The 22,015-nt window shown below is 42.4% G+C and overlaps 1 protein-coding gene across 1 annotated transcript in view; it reads right to left on the bottom strand.

Moving 5' to 3' along the window:
* Positions 1 to 22,015, bottom strand: part of SYN3 (synapsin III) — a 424,113-nt gene that overhangs the window by 365,758 nt on the left and 36,340 nt on the right. Inside the window, exon 3 of the mRNA XM_058568480.1 lies at positions 2,649 to 2,740. Within this exon, the coding sequence (XP_058424463.1) occupies positions 2,649 to 2,740 (92 nt within the window). The remainder of the gene's footprint in view (positions 1 to 2,648; positions 2,741 to 22,015) is intronic.

Genomic DNA, 22,015 nt, shown 5'->3' with positions numbered 1-22,015 from the left:
CTAGCCCTGAGCTAACACCCATTGCCAATCCTCCTCTTTTTGCTGAGGAAGACTGGCCCTGGGCTAACATCCATGCCCATGTTCCTCTGCTTTATGTGAGACGCCGCCACAGCATGGCTTGATAGGCGGTGCATACCTCCATGCCCGGGATCCAAACCTGTGAACCCTGGGCCGCCCCCCCCCGGTCATGTATTTCAATGCTTCATATATTTTTAAATCCATGCGACATTATTATGATTATTGTTTTTTTGAAGACTGTTTATTAACATTTACCACCTTCTTTGCTCTTCATGTCGTCTTGCAACTCTGTGTTATTCTGGGATCATTTTCTTTTTGGGTAAAGCACATACTTTACAATTTCCCTTAGTGAGAGTCTTCTCTTTGTAAATGAGAAGATATGCCTTCATTCATAAAAGACATTTCCCTGAGGATGGAATTAAGGGTTGGCAATTATTTTCTTTCGGCACACTGAACATATCATCCCACCTCTGCTGCATGGGAGCTGACGGTCAGCCTGTTACTACAATAAAAGTAATCTGCCTTTTTATCTCTGGCTACTTTTAAGATGTTTTTCTTCATCTTTCTGCACTTACAATACTGTGTCTTAGCATAAAATTCTTTTTATCAACCCTGCTTGAAATTTTTGAGCTTTGGTGATTTGGTATTTTCTGAAAGATTCTCAACCATCATTTCTTAAAATACTGCCTCTGTTCCATTCTCTTTTCCTTGTCTTTTTGAGACTCTGATTAAATGAATGTTAGACCTTCTCACGAGATCTATCCATCTCTTCTAGACTTCCAATCTTTTTCTCTCTGTGCTTCATTTGGGATAATTTCTTCAACTCCACCTTTTGCTTCAGTAATACCTTTTCAACAGTGTCTAATATGCTGTTAAACACCACAGATCTGATAATGTTGGTTATCGTAATTTTCATTTCTAGGAATGATATTTTGTTTTTTAAAAAATTGGTTGTGTCACTTTTTATAGTTTCCTATTCCCTGCAGGTATTTTTAACCTTGAATTTTTTCAACTTTATACGTATGATATTCTTCTTTTAAGAATCTGCGTCTGATGATTCCAGTATCTGATGTCTCTGAGGGTCTTCTTTCTGTTGTCTGTTGTTCCTGTTTCTTCTCATTCATGGTGTCCACACCTGGTTACCTTTGACTACGTGCTAGCTGTTGTACAAAAATTGTTTGAGTAATTATTTGAATCCTAGGATGAAAATGCCTTCCTCTACATAGAATTTGCTTTTACTTCTGGCATTTCTTGGACCACCATAAACCAAATTTACTGCTTGAGGTTCCCTGGGAGGCCAACCAAACTGCAATTCAAGCTGCAGTTACTAGTAATTCACCTTCACCTTGAAGGTGTTGTCCCTTGGGGTCTCATCTTATTGTGGGGAGGGTCTACCCTCCTCCGAGTGGTTCTGATGTTGATTTCTGTCTCCCTTGTCCCTGCTAGGCTATCACAACCAATTTTCAAATTTGCTGGACTTAGCAAATACTCTCAGAAAAACGGTAGCTTTGGTACTCATTTATCTCTCTGGTTTTCCATTTCCCCATCATTCTCTTCCTGGTAATTCCTTACCGTCATGCCAACTCTTTGAAGGCTTTGAAGCTGATCATTTTTTAAAACCAGTTTTTAAGTTGTTGCCAGTGGAAGAGTTGGTCCAAATAATCTAGTTCACCACTATTAGAAATAGAAGCCACATAATGTCTTTTTTTGTACATGGTAGGCACCCAGTAAATGATAGCTGAGTTAGTTGAATTATCATAATTTGCCAAACATACTCCTTTTTTTTTTTTTTGCCTGTCTGCATTTAGCAAGACTGTTTCCTACTCTTAGAATGCACAGAATACCCATATTCCACCATTTGACAAGACTCAGAACAAATGCCACCTTTTCCTCAAAGTTCTTCCTGAGTTCTCTACTTCCCCAAATCTGAATCCTATTTCTTCCACATCTAAACCCTCATGAGACCTAGTCGGTATTATCCTCTGGGCACTTAACTAGATAGAAATATATTAATGCAACTATTTATCTCTCCAGGGGATTTATACTTTCTTGACATTTCTGGGCTTCTGAAGAATTCCCTCACTTCCCCTGTATTTCAGCATACATTATAAACAGATTTTTCTGGAAAATAGTATATCTAGTACTTTTAGATTTGATGTCCTGAGAGGGGATTCTCTGAACATTGTCTGCCATATTGCTGGAAGCAGGATGTAGTTCAGTCTAATAAACCCCTACATTTGTACAGCACTGTAGAATTGATAGGTTGCTCTCACATACCAGCCTCTCACTTCAGTGTGGCTATCATCATGCTGCAGATGAGAATCACAGGGCAAGAGAGGCTAAATAATATTTCCAAATAGAACTACAAAGCCAGAAATGGAACCCAAGTCTTTTCTCTCCAAGCCCAAGGCTCATTTCAGGACGCCGCAGTGTCTTCCTCATATTATTTGTCCCACGAGTCATTCTTATTGTGACAACACCTGGAACTCTTTGCAAGCAGACATTCTGTATGTGAAATTAAAGGTAGTGCAGGAGTTAGGCTGTAGGCAGTAGACAGAGGGGTTGCCTATGGGAAGTATCCTATACACACCTCTCAAATGAAGGTTTTTCTGTATCTCCATCCTCCTTACCTCACAACCTTGGTCCCATTTCTCATGACTTGCATGTCCACCATACAGCCCCCAGTAACATAGGCAGCTAGGTTCAACTCCGAGAATTCAGCCTGAAGGAGAGAGCAAAACAAAAAAAAGGATTCACCAAATATTAATGATGCTAATAACTGCTAACATTTATTGGGTACTTACAGGTGCCAAACAAATATTTATACCTCATCCGAAACTTAGGAAGTTGGTAATACTATTTACTTCTCTTTTTGAAAGATGAGGATGCTAAGGTGCCACGAGGCAGGGTGACATGTCCAAGGTTACATAATTAATAAAAGGCAAAGTTGGATTGAAACCCACACGTCTCTGAATCTAGGACTCATGCTTTTAACCACTGCTAATTTCTACCTCCTTCACGGTGGAAGAAGTGACTCTAACTCCAGGACTATAAGAGGCCTATTAAACGCTGTTCAATATAACATTTTCTCTAGACTTCTTCAGCTCCAGGCTCTGCAGTGGTATGGCATCACAGCTATGTGATCACTTATCACTGTTAGTGGACTCTCCTCAGGTTATCTGCCACCTGTTCCCTTTTTCAGTGGTGGCCCGTCCCCTCACTCTACCCACATGGTTACAGTAGAAGCAGTGTGTTGGTGCACTGAAATACTGGTCACGGTTGATGGGGTTGGCACCTGACCCAGGGTGGAGGAGTACGGTGCCCTTCTGTTAGATTTGAAACTGCTGTGTGATTCATGCAGTGCCTTTCTAGAGGCTGTATCTGTAATACGCAAACCTGAGTGCGATCGGGGACCATGTCGTCTGCCATCTGGATTGGGGAAGCACAGAAAGCCAGGGCGGAGAGTGAGAGAGAGAAAGAAGAGAGAGAGAGAGGAATCTCACCACCACAAAGAGAGCGGCAGAGGCAAGACATGAAAAGTACTCTTGATGTTTATGTGCCAGCTACAATCCTGCCCTTGGATTTTATGAGACACTTCTGTATCCTTGTAAGTTCATCTTTTTGTTTTCTCACTTGTTTAAGCAAGACTTAGTGAATTTCTGTTGCCTGTGACTAGAGTCTTATGGAATATATCGATCCCACCAGTTACAGACTCCTTGGGGATAGTGATTCCATGGTATTACCATCTGCATTCATTTCCTGGGGCTGCCATAACAAAGTGCCACCACTAGGTGGCTTAAATAGCAGAAATTTCTTTTCTCACGGTTTTGGAGGCTAGAAGTGTAAAATCAAGGTGTCAGTAGGGTTGGTTCCTTCTGAGGGCCATGAGGGAAGGATCTGTTCCAGACCTCTTCCTTTGGCTTGTAGAGGACCACCTTGTCTCTACGTCTCATCACATTGTTTTTCCTCTGCGCGTGTCTCCTTATCCAAAGTTCTCCTTTTTATAAGGACACCAGTCATACTAGATTAGGGCCCACCCTAATGACATCACTTCAACTTGATTACCTCTGTAAAGATCCTATCTCCAAATAAGGTCACATTTCGAGGTACTGGGGTTAGGACTTCACCATATGAATTTTGGGGAGACACAATTCAACCTGTAACCCCATCCTAGAAAGTGCATAGAACCAAACTGTGCCTTATACACAGTAGATGTCAAAAGCTATTTCTCTGGATTTAATGAATAAAAATAACTGCTCACATATATGAAACACTCACCATGTGCCCGATACTGTCCTAAGCATTTTACATGTATGAGCTCATTTAATCCTCACACTCATCCAAATGAAAATACCGAGACACAGAGGGAGATTAAATAACTTGCACCATGTCACACAGTAAGTAGCAGAGCCAGCATTTAAACCCAGGCAGGCTGACTGCAGCCTGTACTTTTAACTGCTGCCCTCACTGCCTCCATGTTTAGCTGAATAAGGCATTGGGTGGATTACAACTGGGAATTTTAGGGACTTAAAAATAACCCATTTAAAGAGAAAAACAAGTTTACAGTGAAGGGAAACATCATTTCACGGCTATTTAAGTGCATCCCCTCGGAAACATTTACCAGGAATTATGACCAATGACCTAGCCTCTCCCCAGATGGCATTAAAGCAAACCCAGAGTGCTCATGCCTCTTGCTCTAATTAATAACCTCATCATGCTGTGGCAAGGTGAAAAGCAAATAGCCCTGTTAATGAATCCAGGTTAGCAAATAGTGGTAACAACCTAGTTATTAAGTCTAACACCTTAAAAATTCAGTCCCCTCATGTTTAAGATACTTCATTGGCGAGATTACAAAGAAAAATTAGTAAGAAAAGTTCTTGCTTGTGTGTGTGGAGAAAAAGAAGTTAGAAGAGAATTGCAACACAGGATAGCTGGGCACCAAATATATGAAGAAAGGGAGTGAATCAGAATCTTGGATGGTAGAATCTCTGACTCAAAGACCCAGGGGCTGTCTTGCTGCCCAAATGGAAAGAGAAATACCTGGATAGAAGACACACTCAGGCTTGGATATACAAGTTGGAAGTTCACCTTGTTCAGATCTGGGTGTCTAGAGCTATTTCCTAGTCATGGCTTTTGAGTAATTATAGGAGGTAAATGCCCGCATTGTAGGGGAGCAAGCCTCTGTTGGATCAAGCATAGAGTGTTGGGATAGCAAAGAAGGGGCATTCTTCTGTATTTAACTTTCTGAAAACTTCAACAACCATGGAAATGAACAGAGAGGTATCCAAGCCACTTCTTCAAGATAGCATGATGACCCTCCTGGTAGAATCTCAAAGAGCAGCCAATTTTGAAGAGCCTCAGAGCTCTCATAGAAACTGTAGTGGATTGAATTGATCCCACCCCCCCAAAAAAAATATCCACATCGTAACCCCTCATACCTGCAAATGTGACCTTTTGTGGTAATAGGGTCTTTGCAGATGTAATTAAGGATCTTAAGATAAGACCATCCTGGATTAGGGTAGGTCCTAAATCCAGTGACAAGTCCTTATAAAAGAAGAAAAGAAGAGACAGAGAGGCACAGGAAAGAAGGCTATGTGAAGACGCAGGCAGAGATTGGAGTTACACCATCAAAAGCCAAGGAACACCAAGAGTCACCAGAAGCTGGAAGAGGCAAGGAAGGATACTCCCTTAGAGCCTTCAGAGAGAGTGCAGACCTGCCAACACCTTGATTTCAGATTTCTGGCCTCTAGAGCTGTGAGAGAATAAATTTCTGTTGTTTTAAGTCACCAAGTCTGTGGTAATTTGTTATGACAGTCCTAGGAAACGAATACAATAATTTTGGGAATTGGATACAATTTCAGTATTGCATGCAAAGGCGTCAGGGTTCAAAGAGGCTCAGTGTGGTTAGGAATGTCTCCTTTACCCACTTCACCAAACACAAACATATATGCCTATAAACACACACATACACACTCACACACACACACACACGTACACACATACACACAAAGTAATACATCAGCTGTTCACCCATACTGTGAAACACTATGATCAAAGTCACTTAAATTTTCTGCATATGTTAACCTTTTGACCTCAAAAACAGTTTGGCCCCAACTGTTTATGATGTGATATCTTTTTAAATACTGTATATTATGCATTATGGTATGGATAAATGAATATTCAAAGAGACCTCATTCAAAAGGAAGCTGTTGAATACATCAGCTGATGAGTTTGGTCAAGTTACCAACTGCTTTGAATCTCAGTTTTGACATGTCTAAAATGGAGACAATAATATCAACAATATCTATCTTTTAAAGTTTTTGTAAAGATTCAAGATAATGTATTTGAAACACTAGCAACAGAGCAGAGACACAGAAGGAAGACCTCTGTAAACAGTTGCCATTATTATTTTCAAATATTTCATTGTCTTAGTGACAGTGCACCAAATGCACAAAAAATGGTATAACCGCAAAAAGAGCAACACCTTCAAGTATTTATAACATAAAATTTTTAAAAAATATTCAGGTATAAAATATAGAGTAAGGACTTCTGCTTACGGCCACAATGAAGAAACAGGGACTATATTTACACTCTCATTTTTTAACACCTAGAAAACCAGACAAAATATATTAAGTAATAGTTTTCAGACATTGGACAACAGGCATTGCAGGACTATGATCCCTGCAAAAAGGAAACAAACAAAATTACTCCTATGATTACCTCAGCTTACTGCCTGGAGGCAGTTTCCAGGCAGTGGAGCAGTGTGGAAGACCGCCAACAGAGCTGAGCAGTCTCACTGAGCTGAGGAGTCGGAAATTAGAGTTCAGGGAAGCCAAGGTGGCTAGAATTTGTAGGACAGAGTATAGGAAAAGATGCTGCACAAAACAAAGACCACCAGGGAGACCTGCAAGTCTTTGGCTGAGTGCTGGTCGGAGCATGCATGCAAGGAAGCTACTCAAGGCCAAGGACATAACCATCAGAAAACAGTAGACTCAACAATCTCCAGAACACACACATGGCTGAGAACAGTTCACATTCTCACTGGCTAGAGTGTCAAGACTTTACAATATGAGTAGGATCCTCAAAATTTAGTAGTGGGGCTAAATTAGCTCTGGACTACAGCACGCTCTGGCTCTAGGATGACAAATTTGTCCTCATTTGCTTAGACTTTCCCAGTTTTAAAACTGAAAGTCCTGCTTCCCAGAAATCCCCTCAGTCCTAGTTTTTAACTAGAAGTCTCATGTCCTGGGAACCTTGTTAGTCCCAGGCAGACTGGAATGATTAATCATTCTATCTAGATCTGTCCTAAGGAAAGCTTAACAGCATGCCCTGAAGGGATCAAGCTTATTTTAAGTAACTTGACTGCATCCCAAAACAAAGTACAACACTATTTAAAGAAATATAACAAAATCCAGCACCCAACACATAAAATCCACAGTGCAAAATTTATGGCATTCAACCATAAATTACCTTGCATGCAAGGATGCAGGAAAACATGACCCATAATAAGGAGAAATCAATCAATAAGAACAGATCCAGAAATAAGAGAGATGATGGGAAGAGCAGAAATGGAAGTTAAAACAACTATTATAAATATGTTCCACCTTCTCTAGAATGTAGAGGAAAAAACATTAGCATGATGAGGAGGGAAATGGAAAATGAAAAAATGGAATTTCTAGAGATAAAATATAAAATCTTAAATGGAAAATGCACTGTATGGGATTAACAGCAGATTAGACCCTGCAAAAGAAAATACCAGCGAACTTCAAGAGAAAGCAATATAAACTCTACAAAATGAAGCCCAGGAACAACAATACTGAAAAAAAAAAGAGCCTCAGTGAGTTATGGGATAATATCAAACAGTCTACTATATGTGTAATTGAAGTCCCAGAAGGAGAAGAGGGAAGAACATAAAGAAATATTTAAAGAAAAATGGCCAAAATTTTTCCAAATTTGATGAAAAATATAAGCCCACAGACCCAAGAAATTCAATGAATCCCAAGTAGAAGAAACAAAGAAAATCACACCAAGGTATATAACAATCAACTTATTAAAAACCAGTGATGAAGAGAAAATCTTCAAAGCAGCCAGAGGTGGGAAAATATACTTTATATAAAGAGGAACAAAGATAAGAATGACAGCCAACTTTTTGTCAGAAAACAGCAAACTAGAAGACAGTAGAACAACTTCTTTAAAATACCGAAAGAAAAAAAATGGTCAACCTAGAATTTTATATCCAGCAAAATCATCTTTTAAAAATGAAGGCACTCTAAAGACTTTTTCAGGCAAACAAAAGTTGAGAAAATTTATTGCAAGTCTAAGAAATGTTCAAGGCAGTTCTTCAGGCAGAAGAAAAATAATACCAGATGGAAATCTGTATTGGCACAAAGTGAAGAGTTCTGCATTTGGTACATATAAGGGTAAATATAGAATATATATTTTTTTCAGTTTTAAAATCTGTGTAAAAGATAATTAACTGTTTAAAGCAAAATAATCACACTGTATATGGGAATTTATAAGATATGTAGAAGTAAACTATATAACAAGAAAGGAAAAGATGGGAATGGGAGATGGTAATATACATTAAAAGGTTCTTAGACTGTATGTGAAGAGGTATACTTAAAGACAGATGTTGATAAATTAAAGACATATGTTTTCAACCTTAGAAGAATGCCTCAAAAAAAGAGGGAAAGCTACAATAAATGCAGACAAGTTCATAAATCTTAAGTTGACAGCTTGATGAATTTTAATTGATTTATACTTATATAATCAATATCCGGATCAAGATATAGAAAATTTCCAGCATCCCTGGATGCTCCCTCATCCTCATTATAGCTCAGATCAATTCTTACACCACGATGCTACCTATTAATGTCTTCTATTTCCATAGGTTAGTTTTGCTTGTTCTTGACCTTCATATAAATGGAATCTCACAGTATGTGCTCTTTGGTATTTGCCCCCTTTCACTCATGATTATATCTGTGAGATTCATCCATGCTGTTGGGGTTAGCAACAGTCATTCTTTTTTTATTTTTGTGTAGTGTTTCATTGTCTGGGTATAAAAATAATATATTTATCCATTTTGCTGATGATAGACACTTGGACTATTTCTAGTCATTGGTTATTAAGAAAAAAGTTGTTATATGCATTCGTGTATATCTCTTATGGTGGACATACACACTCATTTCTCTTGGGTATACACCTAAGGGTGGAATTGCTGGGTCATAGGATAGGCATATATTTAGCTTTAGAAGATATCACTGAAGAATTTCCCAAGATGATTTAGTCAATTTAAACACCTATTTGCGATATGAGAATTATAGTTGCTCCATGTTCTCTTCAACACTTGGTATAGTCAATGTTTTTAATTTTAGCCATTCTGATGGGTGTTTAGTGGTAGCACATTGTGGTTTTAATTTGCATTTCTCTGATGATTAGTGATAGGGAGCACCTTTTCATGTGCTAATTAGCAATTCAGATAATCTCTGGTGAAATGCCTGTTCAAATCTTTTGTTCATATTTGTATTTTTTGTTTGCATTTTTCTTATCAATATGTAAGGGATATGTTAAAATATATTCTATATACAAATTCTTTGTCGGGCACATTCATTTGCAAATTTCTTCTTCCAGTCTGTGACTTGTCTTTTTACTTTCATAACTTTTCAGTGAAGATTATATATAAAGTATAATTTAATAATTCTTAAAGTTAGTGTTTTTATTGCATCTAGCTTAAGAAATTTTTGCCCATCCCAAAGTCATGTAGTTACTCTCCAATGTTTTCTGCTGGGAGTTTTATGTTTTATATTTCACATCTAGGCCTATAATTCGTCTAGAATTAATTTTTTGGATAAGATGTGAGGTAGGACCCAAGGTTCAATTTTTCCACATCATTATTCAAATACGTTGGCACTATTTATTAAAAAGACCATTCTTTCCTGACAGAATTGCATTGGTGCCTTTGCCAAATATCAAATCACTTCATATACGGCAGTCTATTCCTGAATTCTCTATTGTACTCTATTGATCTCTTTGTCTATCCTTGAGTCCATTTCAAGTTGTCTCAATTACCGTAGCTTCACAGTGAGTCTTGGCATCAGGTAATATAATATTCTGAGAGGGAAGCAACCCAAATAGTCCCCAGTGATAACAGGTCCAAAGACAAGGTAGGATGACCACAGCTCTTGTCCCCTCAATCTGCTGATCAGAGAAAAAGTCTTCTTACTCACTCACTCCAAAATATCCACAGACACTGGGCAACTGGACAGCCTCAAAGGCTCTTTCCTGCATAAACTGTTTGGATGTTTTCCCAGTGACATGATTGTCTGGACAGAATGTGCTCTATAATTCCCAGATTCAGATTGCAACTCACCATTGCAGCCAGACCTCTCGGGGAAATACCCACCTTCAAGGTGAAAAAAAAAAAAAATCAAGAGCTGAGCCCTCTCATCTTTGCTGACAATAAAAACAATTCTCAACGGCTTGTGAGTGTGGCCTGATGGTTGGGAGGTTAGTAAATGGGGAAGCAGGCACTGTTATCACTTGAGTCCTCACCTATACTGAGGAATGTGCCTGTGACATCCCACTACTGCCATGCTCACCTGCCCCTACAAATTTCTCTTTGCTGTATAAATAAAATTCCTAGTTTCGGCACAGTTCTAAGGATTCTCTATTATTTTAAATTCTTTCCACTTTGTTGAAAGCTTCAGCCCACTATCTCATTTGCACTATGTTTTTGCCTATTTGTTGCCAGCCTTTTAAAGAATTTCTTTCCCTTATTTATTGATTTATTTTTGGTGAGGAAGATTAGCTCTGAGCTAACATCTGTTGCCAATCTTCCTCTTTTTGCTTAAAGAAGAGTGGCCCTGAGCTAACATCTGTGCCCATTTTCCTCTGTTTTTTTTTTTTTTTTGTATGTGGGATGCCACCACAGCATGGCTTGATGAGCGGTGTAGGTCAGCACTTGGGATCTGAACCCACGAACCCCGGGCCACCAAAGCAGAGCGTGCTGAATGTAACCACTGTGGCATTGGGCGGCCCCAGTCTTTCCCTTATTTTTAACAGAAAAAGTAATGCCATAATGTATGGCTTTGGAAAATGAAGAAGGCTGATTGCCATGATTCTGTTTTAGGAGGGAAAATAGCCATGTTATATGTTAGTAAGATACTATGTCTCAACACCATTAAAGACAGGTTTTCACAACATTACGCATATAAAGGGTCTTTGTATTTTGTTACTCTTGTTAAAACCAGGTGTGGAAGATTTTCAACACTGATCTCAGTGGTTACTGAAAGTCCTGGACTGAGTTTTCCTGTTTGTTTATGACTTTTATTAAACATGTACATGGAGGAATCAATGAATAGTGGAAAAGGAATTGGCCTTAAGATCTAAATCTTGTGGGGCCGGCCCTGTGGCATAGCGGTTAAGTGTACACGCTCCGCTGCTGGCGGCCCGGGTTCGGATCCTGGGCGCACACTGATGCACCACTTGTCAGGCCATGCTGTGGCGGCATCCCATATAAAGTGGAGGAAGATGGGCACAGATGTTAGCCCAGGGCCGGTATTCCTCAGGAAAAAGAGGAGGTTTGGCAGGCATGTTAGCTCAGGGCTGATCTTCCTCACACACACAAAAAAAGGAAAAAAAAATCAGGAAAAAAAAAGATCTAAATCTTGGATTTGACATTGACCCAGTATATGACCTTAGGCAAACCCCTCACTCTCTCTCCACTTTAATTCTCTTCATCTTTAAAATGAAAGAGTTATAATCAATGGAGTCCATTATTTCCATGTTCCCTTTCATTTTATAGAGCTCTCTTTCTCAACCAGTGTCCCTCAATTATCATCAAAGGAAAAAATCCATTATCACAGCACACCTTATGAAAAGGAATGTCAAGCAGTGATATTTTTATTAAAATGCTGTTCACTGCTTTATATCTAGCTCCTAGCACACAGTAGGTATTCAAAAAATACTTTTTGATGGGGCCAGCCCCATGGCCTAGTGGTTGGGTTTGGCACGCTCTGCTTCGGCGGTCCTGGTTCACGGGTTCAGATGCCAGGTGTGGACCTACACCACACGTCAGCCATGCGACCCACGTATAAAATAGAGGAAGACTGGCACAGATGTCAGCTCAGGGTTATTATTCCTCAAACAAACAACAAAAAAACTTGTTTAATGAAGTGTTATTTTTATATTTTACAGATAAATGGATACCTACACATGCTAAGTAACTCGCCTTCTGAAACTCTGGATGGTGTTTCCAGGCACAGAATAGGGAGAGCAAAAGCACAGATGAGAACACAGGGCTAGCCAATGGGTCAACGGAATAGCGGGTCAATGTCTTTTGTATCTGGGGCATGGAGTATGTGGAGGAACATAATGGGAGACAGAGCTAGGAAAGCGGATCAGACACCAGTTCATGAGGATTTAGAATTCCCTGTGAAAGAACATGAATATCATTCCATAGTGCATTAGTCTTCTATTGCTGTCATAACAAATTACCACTAATTTAACAACTTCGAACAATACAAATTTATCATCTCACTGCTTCATAGGTCAGAAGTCCATATGAGCTTGGCAGGTTTCTCTATTCTGGGTTTCACAAGGCCAAAATCAAGGTGTCGGCCATTTGGGCTCTTATTGGAGGCTCTGGGAAGAAGCTGCTTCCAAGCTCATTCAGGTGATTGGCAGAATTCAGTTCTTTGCGGTTATAGGACTAAGTCCCGCTTCCTTGGCGGATGTCAACCAGGAGCCTTTCCCAGCTCAAGGCTCTGACTCCTGGTCACATTGCACTCTCCATCTTCAAACTAGTAATGACACGTCGAATCCTCCTCATTCTTCAAAATTTTCTGACATCCCTTTCTGCCACATCTCCGTCTCCAGCCAGAGAAAGTTGTTTTAAGGGCTTGTGTGGTTACACTGGGCCCACCTGGGTAATCAGAGATACTCTCCCTATCTTAAGGTCCATAACTGTCACATTTGCAAATCCATTTTGAGTATCATTCTCTCAGTTTCCAGGGATTAGGGTGTATACATCTTTAGGAGGCCATTGGGAAACACCACAGGCTGCAGAAGAGGGGAGTGATACATATTTAACCACAAATATTTATGCAGCACCTTCTAAGTCCCAGGCTCTGTTATTGGTGCTAGATATAGTTGGAACCATATCTAGTGACAAAATCTCTTCTATAGCCCCCTAGATCAGAAGGTGATATAAGCACCTGTTTATAATTAAACTCATGTCCAGTTCCAAAACACACATGCATGCACGTGCACACAAACACAGACACACACACACACACACACATGGGAACAAGATGGAACGCATTGTTTCCTGTAGGGTCTTTGGCTACATTCTCACTGGAACTGGCACCTGGCAAGCATGTGATGCCAAGCAGATAATAGTACTGAAAGCATGGGGTATTCATGTTTAGTTACTAATAATTGCATTTGCGATGATAATGATATTGATGACAGAATGGAAAATGGTGATTGCAACCATTATGATAATAAGCTGAAGGCTGCTATTAGGCCCCCGGATCAATGGGAAAGAAACTGAAATTGGGACTTGGAACTGGACGACTGACTGGAATGTACACAAGAAACCAAGAATGTGTGCAAATGCAGAGGTAGCAGCTATCAGCCTTGACCGTGAAGCCTGACTGAAGAAGGGTTTCGACACAAAGAGATGTTGTCCAGAGCTCCTGAGAAAGGCAAGATGCTGGCAGACAGATTGTTCTGGAATCCAAGGATCACTGATAAGATACTGGAAAGTCCTGTCATTTAGTGAAGAATATCTGGTCCAGACTGTACCCTTAAACCTGCAGAGTGTGCCCCTTTCCATGGCCTTGGACACTTTGTATATTTTGCAGGAGGAGAGAGAAAGAAAGACAGAGACAGACAGATACACAGACAGACACTAAGGTCATAGGAGAGGGTGGGCAGTGTCCACTTTCCTAATGCTAGCACAACTTCCAACCCTCTTTCCTAGTCTCTAACTCTTCTTACTATCCCTCGTAAAGAGGAACTGTTAATCCACCGGTCAGGACATCACAATGCTACAGTTAATAGTGGGCAGGGTCATTGAGAGGTTGGAAAGCCAGGCAACCATGTATGATTCTGGCTTCCATGGTGTGCTCCTCTGGAGCTGAGTGTCTGCTGATCTGGGTGGCCATCAAGTTAACTTCCTCTCTCCTGCCTTGTAGCCTCTCAAAGAAGCTAACTTCAGCATCCGTCTTTCTCTCTGCCACTCTCTCTTCTGTGAGTTGGCAGCAGTAAACTCTGATTCCCAGAAGGCCCGGATGTCCTGCTCTCTCTTCTCAGAACTGTGTTTGCTGTACTTGGGAACTATTTAGTAACAACAGCCATATATTTAGTAAGAAACATCTACAAATAAGATGTTGGCTTAAAGGAGGGTGAGAAGCTGCACTGCTTCAGTGTAGAGTCTAAACTGAGGGATTCAGGGCAGCTTTAGCAGAAAACTCTGCACTGGGGGTGGTGGGCCTAGGCCAGCTAACGCTTGATGGTATTTCAACTCTTTATTTGCTCTTCCTTGTGTCTTCGGCTACCTTAGGAACCTGGAAATGGGTGGTGGTGGTGATTGTCAAGGTAGGATTAGGGCATTCCTGAATCCTCTAGCAAGTTATCATCAAAATTCCACCCTAATCCCTAACAGATTGTTATGTTTACTCTTGGGAACGAAACTGTGTCATTAACAAATTCCTTTTAAAAAAATCAGCGTTCTGCGTGTACTATGATCTTTTTCAAGTCTTAAGTTCTTTCACAGAGTCTCATAGAGTCTAAGAGACTCATTAAAAGGATAAACAACAACAGCAATAATAATAAAATAATACTGAATATAGAAAACCTTAGCCCTATACAGCCTATAAGGCCCCATGTGATTTAGATTGACCATCTCCTTGAGATCGCCTCCCACCATCCCCTGTCCCCTGTTCCTACTCAGTCTGCCACGCCACACTGCCCTCCTTTCCATTGTCAGACACACTGAGTGAGCTGCCGCCTCCTGTCCCCCAGCCCCTGGGCGCCTCTCAGAGCTGGCATCATGGCTGACTTCCTCACGCCACTCACACCTCTGCTCGATGGCGCCCCCAGAGGCGCCTCCCTGCAAGGCACCTGCTGTCCTCCACACCCCGTTTTCTTGCTTAGTCTCCCCCCACAGCACTCATCCCTACCCGACATAAATATTTACGTCCCTCCCAATTACATACTTAATTTTCTAGCACCTCTCTCGCTAGAATGGAAGCTCCAAGGACACAGGGATTTTGTCTGTTTTGTTCACAGCTCTCTCCCAGCACCCAGACCAGTGCCTGCCATACAGCGCAGGTGCTCAGTGACATCACTGAAGGAACGAATGCCTATTTCACAGAGGTCAAAGGTGAGGCCCAGGGAGGCAGAATGCCTTTGTCCAAAGTTATACCCTGCCAATACATGGGGACCCAAATGCAGGCCAACACTGTTCACATTGCACCAACAGGCTTATTTGAGACGACTCATGTTCTAATATATAGACGGGCCCTTTGGCCGGCCTTGGGTGTCCCTTGTGCATGCGGCCACCCTCATTTTTACACCTTCCCATGTCTCCTCCACATCAGTTTGCAGCGTCTCTCAGCGAAGCCCACAGGCCTTGCCCCTCCTTCACCACTCTGCCTCTTTCAACTGCTGGTAAACACTTGGCAGGCGGCCCAAGGGCTGCTGTCGGCACCAACTGCTTCCTGTCGGTTTCCCAGGACAGGCCGTGTTTTTAGCTCTGAGGGCCTGGTGGGCTCAGTGACTACCTTGGCTGGCATCTCAGGGCTGAGCACTTTTCCACCGGTGCAGACTCACCTTGCAGACAAAAGAGGCTTTGAAAGTCTGCAGACTCACTCAGTGGCAGATTCCAGACGAGGAAATCTCACTCAGGAGCAGTGCCTGGCATCTCAGGGAAGGCCTGGGCCACTGTGTCAGGGCGTGCTGCCTGGCTGGACCGCCCGCCCGCCATGCCAAGCACCCAGCTACTACGGGCAGATGCTAAGGCACCTTCTGCTCATCCAAAAATCATAATATTCCTCTTTGTGTGTGTCTGTGTGTGGAGATGGCAAGGCAGGGAGAGATAAATACATAAAACATATCCAAATAAATATAAAAATAGAGGAAAAAATAAAATGATAAAACCTACATTCCTAAATGTTCAAGTAGTGGAATATCCAAAATTAGGCAGAGTTCATCCTATTATGAAAAAAAAATCAACAGCAGTGATTTGCCGTTTACAAAGTTTTTGGTAAATAGTGGTTTTTAGAATCAGACCACACGAGCTTGAATGTGAACTCTACCCCTTACTTGCTGTACGATTTTAGGCAAGTTAGTTACCCTTCTATGCCTCAGTCCCTCATCTGTAAAATGAAGCTAAGAATGGTGCTTTCCTAGGGTGGTTGTGAGCATTAAATGAATTAACCCATTTAAAAGCCCTTAGCAAGGTGCCTAAGTGAAAATAAGAGTGTAATGAATGTTAGCTAGCACGGTTATGTTACTTAATTTGATCATTACCATAACCTCTTGATAGGAGGGTAGGTATTAGCATCCTCATTAGCAGATAAAAAAAAATTGAGAAGCAGAGCAAGCAAATGACTCAGCCAAGATCACAAAGCTACTGAGTAAGAGAGAACTTGAACTCAGGTCTGACTCTCTTCATCCACTAATTCATTCATTTAATGACTTATTTTTGAGCAACTACGATGCCAAGGATAGGACCTGATGACACAGCAGTGAAAATAACAGACAAAAATCCCTGTTCTCATGGAACTTTATCTAGTGGGGGAGACAGACCGTTAACAATAAACAATACGTCAGCACAGGAGAAACAGATCCTGATAAGAGGCCATAGTGCCAGGAAGTGAGTGTTATGTCAAATAAGGGGGGGTCAAGGGAGGTGGCACTTGATCAGTGATGTGAGCAAAGAGAGGGAGGAAACCATACTAATAGGGAAGAGGGGCTTCCCAAGCAGAAACAACAGCAAGTGCAAATGCCCTGAGGCTGGAGCACATGTGCAGAGCTCAAGGAACAGCAAAGAAGCCGTTGTGGCTGGAACAGGGCTACTGAGTGGAGTGAGTGGAAGGAGATGAGGTCAGAGAGGAGACAGTGGACCAGACCATGGTAAGGCTTGTATTTTGCATGAGACGGTAAGATGTTAGCACCGTCACTATCCTCATCACCAACATCATCATCTTCACCGATGTCAATGAAGATAATGATGATTCATCATCAGCATCACCACCATCACCATCATCATCACATTTGGCAATGCAAGAAATCAAGGAGTCAAATTGGAGAAAAATCACCAGTAGACGCATCATTCTGATTTTTAAGGAATTTCTTAATGGCCAACTTTTATTCTCCAAAGCCTAGATGTACATTTGTCAGGGGTTAAGGTGGGGTTCCGGTGGCTGGCAGCCAGAGGACCCGGGCATCCCCTAATTCTGTCCTGACAGTCACTCCTTCCTGCTCAGGTTCCCTAGAGAGCTGTACCCACAAGAAACAACAGCACCTGAGAATCAAAGTAAAATATCCATAGTCCTGGGGAGAGGTTTTGATAATGTCCTGAGCATAGGAAGGGTGTTCATCAAAGGAAGGGAGGAGGAGGAGGGAGGAGGAGGTGGGGGGAGGAGGGAAGGTGGAGGAGGAGGAGTCTTTAAGGGGGACAGAATGGTGGGACGACCACAGCCTCATCTCTCCCCATCTCCAGAGCTTTTATAAGGTTGAGAGACCCAGAAACAAATTTTGCCACCTGCAACCAATTTTTGCCACCTGCGACAGATGGAGCAAGTGTTCAGAGATTTGAAGACCACAGCTCAGCTACACAGAGAAAAACGATGGTTCACGTCCCCTTGACATGCATTCTCCTCATTGCCGAGCTGGGCTCCGCGTGTTTAAACACCATTCTGCTGAATGTTCAGAAAAGTGGGCTTATAGGATCAAGCAAATCAGGTGTGAAAGTCTCCCCACATTTCTCTAGATGGATGATGGATGGGGTGGGGGGGCTTGGAGACTCGGATGCGGAAGCAAAGTCCACTGATTGTAAGTTATGCCCAGTCACATCGGGAGGAGGTGAAACTGAAGGTGCAAGTGACTGTGCCTGGAGCTCCGGGAGGAGCTGTTTGGGGTTAGAGGAGGCGAGAGATGCAGCATGTGTCACCCTGCTGGGCATGGTGAGGGGAGATACCGAAGGAGCTGAGATAGGGCTGATGTAATTTACTCTTTTTTCCAAATTGAAAATTGAAAGTTATTACGTGATGACAGGAACATATGATCCATCAAAGCTCTGAGAAATTCAAATGCTCTGTCCTACCTTAACACACTTTTATTTTTTTCATTTTAAAGGTCCAAAACCATTTTCAGGGCTGTATGAACGAAAAGAGCATTCAACCTACACACTGTTCCCTACAGCGTGGACCTCGCCTTCTTGTCCCAAAACTGCCTCTAGCTGTGTCCCTGTGTCTCACCTCCCCTCTATTTAATGCAATCTGCATATCCAGGGGACAGGCCTGCACCCCCAGATGGGGACCTGCCACTTCCTCCAGCTGGGTTCTCTGGAAACGCAGCCAGGTTTGAACCCCGGACACGGATGCCCTGCTGTTCTACTGGAGCTCCAGCTCGATGCTGGACACTCTGGAAAGACCACCAGGTTCAGCACTCAGGGTGCTAAGTGCTGTGAAGAAAGATGAAGCAGATACAGTGATCGAGAGTGATTGAGAAGTGTGCGTGGAGGGTGCCGTTTCAGAGAGAGTGGCCAAAGAACCTGGACACAGTGAGGGCGTGAGCCACGTGGATACCTGGGGGAAGAGGGTTCCAGGCAAAGAGAACAGCAGGAGCAAAGGCCCTGAGGCAGGGTGTGCTCACTTGAGTTTTTCAGTTTGTTTTCACTGTGGTAAAATACACACAACATAAAATTTACCATTTTAGCCATTATTTAAGTGTTTGGTGGCATTAAGTGTATTCATGTTGTTATGCAACCGTCACCACCATCCATCTCCAGAATTTTTTCATTATCCCCAACAAAAACCCATAAAATACTAACTCCCCATTCCCCCGGCCCCCAGTTACCACTACACTACTTTCTGTCTCTATGAATTTGACTATTCTAGGTACCCAATCTAAGCAGAATCATACAATATTTATCCTTTTATGTCTGGCTTATTTCACTTAGCATGATGTCTTCAAGGTTCATCCATGTTGTAATATATGTCAGAATTTCATGCCTTTTTAAGGCTGAATAATATTCTATAGTGTGGATATACAGTCATGTGCCACATAACGAGGTTTCAGTCAATGATGGACAACATATGTGACAGTGGTCCCATAAAATTAGTACCATGTAGCCTATACCATCTAGGTTTGTGTAAGTACGCTCTATGATGTTTGCACAACCACAAAATCGCCTAAATGATGCATTTCTCAGAACATATCCCCATCGTTAAGTGACCCATGACTGTACCACATTTTGTTTACCCATTCATCTCTCAGTGAACACTTGGGTTATGTCTACCTTTAGGCCACTGTGGATAATGCGGCTATAAATGTGAATTTACAAATATCTGTTTGGGTCCCTGCTTTCAATTCTTTTGGGTATATACCCAGAAGTGGAATTGCTTGGTCATATAGTAATTCTATGATTAACTTTTTGAGGAACCACCCTACTGTTTCCCACAGTGGCTGCACCTTTTTAAATTCCTACCAGCAATGCACTAGGGTTCCAATTTCTCCACATCCTCACCAACACTTGTTGTTTTCTGTCGCTTGATTTTAAGGAACAGCGAGAAGGCCAGTTTGGCTGGATCAGAGTAAGGAAGAAAGACAAGGGCAGGAAGAAGGCCAGAGAAGTCTAACCATGAAGGGCCTGTAGCCACGCGAAGGACTTTGGTTATTACTTGGAGTGATATTGGGAGCCTATGGAGAGTGTGAGCCACGGAGGGTCATAATCCCATGTATAATAAGAAAGCTAAACCTAATGCTTCCGGCTCCAGAAGCACGGGCCCTCCAAGGCCAGCACAATCCTCCTTTCTCCCGAGCTGCCAAAGGGTTAAGTAAATGCAAACGCGGGTAAATGCAGTGAAAGGAGATATTTCCTTCCCCTGGCTGACACACCTGATGCAGGAAGCAGACTGTGCTCCCTGGGAATGAGAGGCCTGGCCAGACATGTGCTTCAAGAAGAAAATGAACGTCGCCTGGACACAAGATGGCTTAGCGCTTCCCATGTTCGTTTCTGAGAGCTACTGAACAGCCTAAGGCCCCATCTGTTTTCAATCTTGTTAAAACGGCCTCGTGTGCTGGCGTCTATTTAAAATAATGCACACATGGAGTTTCTAAAATGAAGAAGAAAAAAGGCCCATGCGTTCCCTGCCGGCATAGCTCATGTTTATTTTGGAGCAGGTTTTGGGAGTTCTGCGACAAGACACAGCTAATTTCTCTTCCCGAAGTTGATTTGCAAGTCCCCGTAGGCTTCTGCTCCAAGCGTTTAAGGCAGCAAGGTATGAACCGGTCACCCCTTCAAAAGTCCACTGTGAAATACCTCCAAATTAGGCTGGGCTCAGGAAAGGGGGAGACCAAGGGCCTTGGTCTTGCAAGGTTTGGAAACCTTGCAAAGGTCCCCCCCTGCCACCCCCGATTCCTTTTCCTCAATAGAGGCTTATGTATCTAAAAGCCAAGTTCCTCTTCTCAGATGCTCATTTTCTTCCCCAGGCGCCACAGTAGTTCCAAGACAGCACGACCCAGATAAGACTCAGAGCCAACCTGAACTTAATCCCCGAACGGGGACTGCGAGGGGCAGTGTCAGGGAAAAAGACCCACCTGCGCCCATGCACGCCCGCGTCGAGAAGCAAAGGAAGGAGGTTTCTCCGCCCAAGTTCTGGGGAGCAGGCAGGCCCTCTGAGCTGCTGAACCACCGGCATTCCTGACTCACAATGGCGCTTGCATGTCCAGTGCCACAAATGGCTGCAATGTGACATTTCTGACCTTGCAGGCTCAGAGAAAACCCCCCATAGGTGCAGAATCACACCCCCAACCTCATCGACTGGGAGAGACTTCATCAATAACTTCCCCCACCTCCGGAGCAAGGGAAGTACAAAGAGGATCCAAGAGGAGTGTGTCCGTGGTGGCCCAGCAGGGGCGGCTCATGTCATTTTCTGCACCCTCACACCTGCTTTGACTCTAAGGACTCAGTTGACCTTGCTTTCACTCGGTAGTAGCAACACCCAACGGTGGTGGCGGCAAGGGTTATCCCAGTAGAAACAATGATAGAAGCAGCAGCAACAGAAGCAAAAGTAGCAGAAGCAGTAGCTGTCGATTTCAGAGAAGTAGAAACAAAAGTAGTGACGCTACTAAGAGATGACCGGTCATACTAGGACCAGATGTGGGAGCTGTGTGAAGACCGCTGGTCGTTCCAGTAGCAATATAATAATTACAATACACTATATTTATAATTTAATATCATAAATTATATTTGTATTCAGATTAAAATTTCTAATAGTTTTTTGAGCACTTACTATGTAACAGGCACTGTGCTAAGGGCTTTGCACATGTTAACTCAATTAATTCTCACAGTAGCCCCATCAGGTAGGTCCTATTATTATGATGACCACTTTATAGCAGGGAGCACTAAGGCAGGAAGAGATTAAATATATTTCCCAAGGGCACACAGCCGGGAGGTGACAGACCGAGAATGCAAACATAAGCAGTCCAGTTCCGGGGTCCCTGCTCTTAACTACCCCGCTAGGCTCCTTCCACCCCGCGGCAGAACCCGAGGCAAAGGAAGCAGCGAACTGGAGGCCGTGGTGGAATTGCAGCAGGAGAATTACTTCTAAAGAGGAGCCTTGGGCACTTTTTCTGGAGGTTCGAAGGATTCAGGGTCTTCCAACTATGCCTCAAACAGAGCAGTGATTTCTATTTTTTATTTGCTTAAATATTGGGTTATTATATAAGATTTAGTTGGAAACAAAAGAATTCTGTTTTCAAA

The sequence above is a fragment of the Diceros bicornis genome, chromosome 25, assembly GCF_020826845.1.
Source record: "Diceros bicornis minor isolate mBicDic1 chromosome 25, mDicBic1.mat.cur, whole genome shotgun sequence".
NCBI classification, from domain to species: domain Eukaryota; kingdom Metazoa; phylum Chordata; class Mammalia; order Perissodactyla; family Rhinocerotidae; genus Diceros; species Diceros bicornis.
The sequence above is the reverse complement of the archived record's forward strand: the minus strand, read 5'-3'. Positions and strand labels throughout refer to the sequence as shown.